The 9,321-nt window shown below is 45.1% G+C and overlaps 1 protein-coding gene across 1 annotated transcript; it reads left to right on the forward strand.

Moving 5' to 3' along the window:
- Positions 1 to 7,751: 7,751 nt before the first annotated feature.
- LOC129728473 (uncharacterized) lies at positions 7,752 to 8,806 on the forward strand. Its single transcript, XM_055686921.1, has 2 exons — positions 7,752 to 8,384; positions 8,446 to 8,806. The coding sequence occupies exons 1-2, from the start codon at positions 7,752 to 7,754 to the stop codon at positions 8,668 to 8,670; spliced, it is 858 nt and encodes a 285-aa protein (XP_055542896.1). The 3' UTR covers positions 8,671 to 8,806.
- Positions 8,807 to 9,321: the final 515 nt, after the last annotated feature.

Below are 9,321 nucleotides of genomic sequence, written 5' to 3' on the forward strand. Positions count from 1 at the left end.
GGCCAGACAGGTCCAATTTATGCCGCCGGCGCACCTCCCAAGTGTTTGGTATGCACCGGTAAACGGGACGCCAAGCACGCTATGGGAGGCCCCAAGTGTCCGGCTGCACGGCTGGCTACTAAACCGCAGGTTGATACAATTAAACCTGAATCACTGCTATGCGGCGCAGCAGTTGCTACACCAAGCAGCCTCTGAGTCGCTGTCAGACGTGGCCATCGTCTCGGACCCCTACCGGAAACGGTAGGGACGGCCATATGCACGACAGGCAGGTCCCCGGTTCAGGAGATTGTGTCAGGGACATGTGATAGCCAAAGTGGATGGAGTATTCTACTGCAGGTGCTATGCTCCGCCAAGTTGATCTACTGAAATGTTCGCACAGATGATCGACCAAACAACAGCGGAACTGACGGGCCTAGGGCCGTTGGTGGTTGCGCCGACTTTAACGCTTGGGCTGTTGAGTGGGGAAGTCGCTGTACAAACCAGAGGGGCCAGATTTTGTTGGAAGCTTTGGAAAAGCTCAACTTAGACTAGGCTAACGTTGGCACGAAATGCACCTACAGCAGGAACGGTGCGGAATCGATTATCGATGTGAAGTGCAGCCCGGGACTGATCACGAACTGGAGAATAGACGACGGCTACAAGAATAGCGATCAACAATCGGTTCGCTATGAGACAGGCGTGAGGGAGCAAGCAGCGAGTAGGGCCAATATTCCATACTTCTGCGGCTCTGAAACATTGCATTTCGATGCAGATGTATCCGGTCAGGCCATTAGATGGAAGCGAAGGGGGTGAACCACAACCGGGTGCGGATCATCTAAATGCGATGTTGTCATGGGCGTGCGACGCCACGATGCCTAGGTCTCGTCAGCCTAGGGAGGGTAGACCACCGACATACTGGTGGAGCGAAACGATAGCCGGCCTACGTAGTGCATGCCTCCATGCAAGACGGAGGATGCAACGTGCGCGTTCCGATGAGCAAAGAGAGGAACGCGGTGCCACATTCAGATCCGCTAAGGCAACGCTTAAGAGCGCAATCAGAGCCAGTAAATGAGCCTGTTTCGAACGACTATGCGCCAGTGCCAATTCGAACCCGTGGGGTGACGCCTACAGGATCGATATGACCAAGAGGTGCGATAGCCCCGGCTGAACAATCACCAGCGATGCTAGAAACGATCAATCAGGGCCTCTTCCTAAGCCACGAACCAAGTCCCTGGCCTCCGGCTGACGAGCACCACCAACCGTGAGTGACGGCAGTCGTGCGGAGGCAGACGATGCGGTAAGGGTGACAGAAGATGAATATATCGAGATCGTAAACTCCCTAAAGATAGGCAAGGCACAGGGATGGAATCCCAAACTTGGCCATCAAAACGGCCATTAAGGAAGCCCCCGGGTTGTTCAAGGTGGCCATGCAGAAATGCCTTGACGACTGCCTCTTCACGGACGTGTGGAAGCGACAGAAGCTGGTGCTGTTGCCGGAGGTCGGGAAACCATCAGGTGACCCATCGGCATACAGACCAATCAGTCTGCTGGACACAGCGGGCAAGATGCTTGAGAGGGGGAGAGTGAAATACACAGAAAGTGAGAACTGTCTATCAAGCAACCAGTTCGGTTTTCGAAAAGGTAGGTCTACGGTGGATGCAATTCTCTCCGTCACCAGAACGGCTGAGGTTGCAATACAACGTAAAAGGAGGGGCATTCGTTACTGTGCGATCGTCACGCTCGACGTGAAGAACGCGTTTAACAGTGCCAGCTGGGACTCCATAGCCTTAGCGCTACAGAGCCTCAGAGTGCCGGCGCCGTTGTACAAGATCCTGGGTAACTACTTTCAGAATCGAGTGCCAGTGTACAACACAAACGAGGGTCAGAAAAGCGTCCCATTTACCGCGGGTGTACCGCAAGGTACCATCCTGGGTCCGGTATTGTGGAATGCCATGTATGATGACGTGTTAAAACTTACACTCTCTCCAGGAGTGGTGATTGTGGGCTTCGCCGACGATATAGCTCTTGAGGTCTACGGCGAGTTAATTAGAGAGGTGGAGTTAAAGGCCGCGCTATCCATACGCGTAGTGGAAGATTGGATGCACTCCAGAAAACTGGAGCTAGCGCACCATTAGACCGAGGTCATCGTAGTGAATAATAGGAAATCGGAGCAGGAGGCATCGATCAGTGCTGGTGCATGCACTATCGCCTCAAAACGTTCCTTGAAGTTTCTGGTGATCATGACCGATGACAAGCTCACGTTCGATTATACTCAACTTCGATTATACCTGCTTCCATAGCTGTAGCGGCATTGTCCCGCATGATGGCAAACAGCTCAGCGGTCCGTAGGAGCAGGTGCAAAGTCCTTGCTAGCGTGACTACGTCCATATTCAGGTATGGAGGACCAGTGTGGTCCAAGGTTTTAGGTACCTCGTGCCATCGTGGCGAGCTCGAGTGTACGTACAGGCTAATGTGCCTGTACGATGCGCATACCGAACAGTGTCGTACGAGGCGGTTTGTGTCTTGGCTGGTATGATGCCCATCAGCATCATCACCAGAGAGTATGTAGAGTGCTTCGACCAACGCGACACGAGAGGTATACGCAACACCATACGGTCATTTTCGATGGCTATGTGGCAAGGGGTGTGGTTCAACACTACAAAGGGTAGATGGACACACCGACTCATTCCAGAGTTAGCATGCTAGATTATTAGGCGCCATGGGGAAGTAACCTTCCATCTGATACAGATCCTGTCAGGCCATTGCTGGTTTAGGCAGTACCTGCATAGGTTCGGGTATGCCGAGTCCCCTACGTGCCCCTCATGTACGGGAGAGGATGAAAACGCGGAGCATGTGTTCTTCACATGTTCGCGTTTCGAGCGGATAAGGCACGAAATAGTGGCAATAAGTCGGATGGACACCACGCCCGAGAATATTGTGCGAAGGATGTGTGAGAATAGGGAAATACGGAGTGCGGTCATCAAGGCTGTATCACAGATCGTAAATGTTTTGCAAGGCACCAATCGACGGGCAACCATCGACATGCCCCAGTCAGTAGCTAACTAACTAACCTACATAGGTTGCTCTGCTACTCGGAGAGGTAAGTGCTAAAAGTACGACTGGCCCTCTCCCTGAAGTAATGCCTAACGGCGGTCCCGGGCAGCCCAAGGGCTTAGGGCCCAGCTTAAGCCTGTTCAGCATGGGTAAAAGCAGAAGGGGCACCAAGGGATGATTGGCTAGCTGGCCGAGCATCCAATCCGAGAGCGACGACAGCCGTGTCGACGTTGAGGAGGAGGCAAGGGTTACGAATGAGGAACTCATCATGATCGCCAACTCCCTAAAGGTGAGCAAGGCACCGGGACCGGATGGTATCCCTAACCTGGCAATCAGGTAGGCGATAAAAACCGCCTCTGGGCTGTTCCGGGCTGTCATGCAGAGGTGCCTAGATGACTATCTCTTCCCGGACAGGTGGAAGCGGCAGAGACTGGTCTTACTGCTGAAGGCTGGGAAACCGCCTATCTGCCTGCTGGACACTGCGGGTAAGATGCTTGAGAGGATTGTTCTCAATAGACTAGTGAGGTACACGGAGGGTGTAAACGGTCTGGCAAGTAACCAGTTCCGCAACCAGAAAGGTAAGTCCACTAGACGGTAGGTCACTAAGACGGGTACGGGGTTAGCACTCCAGCGCTAGAGAAGGGGAATACGCTATTGCGCAATCATCATGCTTGACGTGAAGAACGCGTTCAATAGCACCAGCTGGGACTCCATAGCGCTCGCGATCAGGAGCGTCCATGTACCGGTGTCGCTGTACAAAAATTACTTCCAGAATCGTTTACTACACGGACGAGGGTCAGAAGTGCATTCGCAAAGTTCTATCTTGGGACTGGTGTTGTAGAATGTCATGTATGACAAGGTGTTGAAAGTCAAGTTCCCTGTAGGAGTTGTGATCGTCGGCTTTGCGCTAGGTACTAACAGTTATCGTGGTAAACTGGAAAGTACCTACAGGCTCATGTGCCTGAAGGTTGCGAGTGCGTTTCGTACAGTGTCATATGACGCTATAGACCGTTCCGATAATTATAAATACACTTACGACCAACCGTCATTTCAAATAACGTGCAGTATTCAACCAAACGTTGGCTGCGTCCTGTTGTTTACATCCAAAAGAAACAGATGCTGTCATTTTTTCTAACATTTAGTGAGAAATTTTGAAAATGCGTGGCCTTTCTCCCGAGCAAAGAAAGCGAATTGTGCACAAATGGGGCACCGTGAGTGGTCTTTCTATAAGAAAATTAGCCAGAGAAGAAGGTATAAGTGTCGGAGCAGTTCAAACCGCATTGCGGAAAGTATTGTGAAGAGTGCACATTTACTGATGCCCCAAGACGTGGTAGAAAACCCGGGCCTGTTGATCCCTCAATGGACAAAAAGGTTAAGGAATACTACAAGCGGCATCCTTCAGTATCAGTACAAGATGTGGCGAGAAAGCTTGGAACCTCGGCGAGTAACGTTATGCGTGCCAAGGGAAGAATGGGTCTGCAGACCCGTCGGAAGCAGAAACAGCCAAAAAGAAATCCAAAACAAGCTGAATCTGTGAAACCGAGAGCTCGGAAGCTTTATGACAAACTTCTGACCAAAAAAATGGGGTGTGTTATCATGGATGACGAAACCTACATAAAACTGGACTATAAGACTCTGCCAGGACCACAATTTTATACATCACGGAAACCAGGGAAAGGATGTCCCTGGACCAGTGAAAGCCATTTACACCGAAAAATTCGGCAAGAAGGTAATGGTTTGGCAGGCCATTTGTGAATGTGGGAAAATATCTCGTCCATTCATTACGAATGACACAAAGAATGGTGAAATTCACGTGAAAAAGTGTTTGCAGAAAAGGTTGTTACCCATGGTTAAGCAGCATAACAATCCTCCAATCTTTTGGCCCGATCTTGCTTCCTGCCATTACTCTAAGGATGCACTAGGGTGGTGTAAAACAAATAATTTCACATGTGTCCCAAAGGAGATGAATCCTCCAAACTGCCCTGAAATTCGCCCTATTGAAACTTTTTGGGCTTTGACCAAGGCAAAGCTGAGGAAATATGTCAAACCAGCGGACAATGTTGAAAAATTTGAAAAAGATTGGCTTAAAGTGGTAAAAATGGTCGGAGAACACACTGTGCAAAAGCTTATGAGTAGTGTTAAGAGAAAAGTTAGAGAACTCGCGTATCCTACGAAAAATAATCCCAACTTGAATTGAAACTAGAAAGAAAATACTTACTATCTATATTTCAGAATAAAATGACCCGAAAAATCCTGTATTTTTTGTTTTATTCAAGAAAGAAGATGTATTTATAATTTTCGGAACAGTCTATATCTGCGTCCTATCTGGCATGATACCTATCAGCATAGCCATTAGGGAGGACGTGGAATGCTTCGACCAACGTGACACAAGGGGCATACGAGGTACAAGAAGATCATTCTCGATGATCAGATCAGATCAGATGACAGCTGGAATGGTCTATGTCTGCGAAAGGTAGATGAACGCACGGACTCATTCCGGTGGTATCTAGATGAGTCAGGAGGCACCATGGAGAAGTCAACTTCCACCCGACACAGATCCTTTAAGGTGATGGCTGCTTCAGGCAGTATCTACACAGGGTTATGGTATGCGGGGTACCTCATGTGCCCTGAGTGCTGGATGCGGAAGAAACTCTTGAGCATGCCTTGAGCGGGCCAGACACTACTCCGGACAAGATGTGTGAAAACCCGAACATCTAGAAGATGGTTTGTGCAGCCGCCTCTCAAATGGTCCAAGAGTTGCAACGCAGGCGTCAGGTCGACCACCAATACGCCAGTGTTAGCTAACTGCCAGTCTCCAGGTTAGTTAACTAATAAGCTAGGAGACTTGATAGAGCCAGGAGGTTGCGCAAAGCATAAAAGCCGCTCTCTGAAGCAATACCTAGCGGTCGTCCGGGAAATATTGGGGGCTGGAGACTGGAGGATTTCGAGTGGGTAAAACCCAACACTACCTGAGGTTGCTCTCTTGGGTATTTGGCAGCAAATTTTCCCTATATCTGAAATTAAAAAGGGGCACAAAAATTCACAGGAATGATTAAAAAGCTAAGATCTTTCTAGGGCAATTTTTTTGAGCGGCAAATTTTTTCCGCTTTTGACGACTCAATGTGTTCTGAATACTGTAATCTCTGAAATGCAGATCTCAAATTTTTGTTAAAAATAGTTTCATTGATGATAATGGAATGATTTTTTACATATCTTTAACTCCAACCGAATGTGGTACCACTATCGCAAGAAAGATTAAATATCGTGTGTTACATTCTCGTAAACGGCTACTGTCAAAATTTAAGCCGAATCGAGCTTTGTTTTGATCGCATGTTTTTATATAAAAGGAAAAGGAGGAAAGGACGTCGATGACTCTTCACCTTTGATAGTGACTGTCAAAAATTGGTTTTACGAGTTTCAACAAAGCCGTACGTCGATTCTTAATGTTCATTTTACCTCCAAAAAACTGCTTTCGAAAATGCTCATGAAAACTACGAAAAATACTATATTTGAGTACTTCTTCTTATTTTTTGTATTAACTATTAGTGGCTCAGTTCATGTGCGCTATCGACTCATAGTTGTAGTGTTGAACTGTGGAGGAAATTGGGAAATGGCTTAGGGTGTCCATTTTAACACCCCTTCTTCTACTGTTGATAATTTTGCTTTTCTGTACGTAACTATTAATGAAAATGAATCATTAATTGAAAATAATTTAAAATATTATACCGTAGCTGTCCTAAAAACCTTGTAAACGGATAAAATCACTTTCACATTTTCCACAAGCACAGCTCTTATGGGCTTATTTAAGCTCTGTCGCCCATTGTTCTATGGGTTCAAGCAAAAGAACAGACTCCCTTAGAGTATAATCAAATCTAAGTTTTTAAGTTGGTTGGAGTTGAAATAATGTCGACAAAAATATTTTATTCGAGAAATAACGAACAACGAACCTATTTTCATCGAAAATGTTTTCTAAACATCTAGGAACAATCCTAGCCACATACTTCTCGCTTCGAACTGGTTGGGCCAGTCTCCCCTAGCATTGTTCATGTGAGCTCCGATTCAATTGATATCAGACCAGCACTGCGCCATTTCTGCCCACCACGTTATGTCTGTGTACGCAGCAATAGGACACCCAATCTGGGGCACCATGTCAGACCCTTCCGACCCGGAGCTTAGCCGATGCTCTAGTTCCACACGGAAAATTCGCTGCTTAGTACCATCGGGACGGAAAAGCGCCTCGTTTAGATTCAAACCGGAAGGTCAAACCTATGAATGGAAGCTTGACAAACGACTTTACTTTATGAGGCAAAAAATAAGTCATCGTATGTTTTTGCCGACTCGGTTGACTATTTGTTTTTTCTTTATGTTTTGCGATGGTGTACAGACGCTGGTAACAAAGAGACGTGGAGAGTTAGTAGAAATTTATATCGGGAAAGCATATAAGAATAGTGTGATATTTTTGGAAAATTATGATTTATGGCAATAGTTTTTTGTTCGGAATCCAAGTTATGATGGAGAATGTTTGCATATTATTATCACCGTATTTCTCGATACTTATGTTAGAACGACGTGAGGGCAAATGTAAACAAAACGAGTAAGAGGTGATTATTGCTGATATACTATAAGGCTTTTTGATATGTTGATCTTGATTTGAACAATAACCAAGTAAACAGCAACGGATAGATTTGTGCGAAAAAACCTAGTAGGTCTTTTCAACGATGTCATCAAGAATTCCTACTTGGGTTCCGCTCAACAAAAACAGAAGACGGTCCAATAAATCGAAAGCAATCAACGATACCAACAATAACCAATTAATCATTAAACCATGGTCTATTCCTAAATTGAAACCCTCTGCCGGTGATATTGAACGAATCGATGCACAGTTGAGAACGAAATTGCATCCTCTTGGGCGGCTACCAGTATATTTGAAACAAGGATTGAATAAAATTACAACCAAAAATCTAGTAGAATCGAATGAGAATTCACCAGATGATCCACAATTGGAGATAATTTATTCAACAATTGATTCGTGCGAGATTGAAGAGGAAACAAATGTCAGAAATAATCAAAAAGTAGACAACGAGCTCGATTTAAATTCAAAGCAGCCAGCTGGAGATGGCCCTACCGTCTCAGTGCCCACTCAAGAGTTTGAGAAACAAACGGTACTAGTTGAACATTTCACAATTTCGTCGAATTCTTTGGAATCGCAAATTGATGAGTTACTTACCTTCGTCAACCAACTTCAAAGAGAAAACAATTTTCTTCAAACTGTCCGGTGTGACCAACTGCTTCCGTTTCTTGAAAGCTTTTTGGCATGTATGTCATTCCTAAATCTGTCAATAGACGAGCTGGTATGGTTATGATTAATAAACAATTGCTTTATGATGATTTTGTTAACTTTTCTTTAAGCAGAACGCAGTCCATTTATCTAGAGTAGAACTGCAGCAAAATATCCTTAGCACAATAGGACATCTTGAATTTCGGAGTACTCAGCATAAAAGAATCATTCGACTGCTTAGAGCTAGAAACAATCGTTACCGCACCCAGATCTATCAACTTGCTAGAAGCATTCGTTGGCACAAACAAGTGAACAAAAGTTTACGAGAAAAACTGCATGCTCTACAATCTACGCTGTAAGCAGAAATTTAGTTTACTTGTCGTACGAAAGTCCAGTTTGCGGTGGAAAATTCAATGTGTTAATTCGAAATAGCGCGAAGATGCTACGCATTTAATGATGGAAATCAATAACTTTAGTCAAAATGTAACGCTTCACTACCCCAGATATACAAATGTAAATACATAATAATGATGTAAGTTAAACATTTTTGTAAAAAAATAGTAGGAGGGTGGTATTCAAGACACGACCGCATGACGTTGACTACCGTATTCTTAAATTCCATTAAAACAAATAGTAGAGGGAACTCCAGTATTTGTTGCAATTTTATCTAACAGTGTATTTCTGAATGCTGAGACGTTAAAACGTTATAAATTATAATATATACTAGAAGAATGGATCTCTCTTATTTAATCGCTGTCATTTCATACATATTCGATTCAAACCTTTGTTCGTAACCGCACTACCAAGACAATCATTTAATTTAGCGCATTGGGTAAAATTTTCCTATCTAAGCAAAAAGCAAACTCAACGGAACTATCTGAAATTGGAGACCAGAACGATTCATGCAAAAATTTTAAATTTAAAAATTGTTTGACATTAAATAGATAAAGCTCATGCTAGGTTAGGTCCAGCCCAGCATATAACTTCATGTATTTAAAATAGTAGGAGGG

The sequence above is a fragment of the Wyeomyia smithii genome, chromosome 3 (genome assembly GCF_029784165.1).
Source record: "Wyeomyia smithii strain HCP4-BCI-WySm-NY-G18 chromosome 3, ASM2978416v1, whole genome shotgun sequence".
Lineage (NCBI taxonomy): Eukaryota > Metazoa > Arthropoda > Insecta > Diptera > Culicidae > Wyeomyia > Wyeomyia smithii.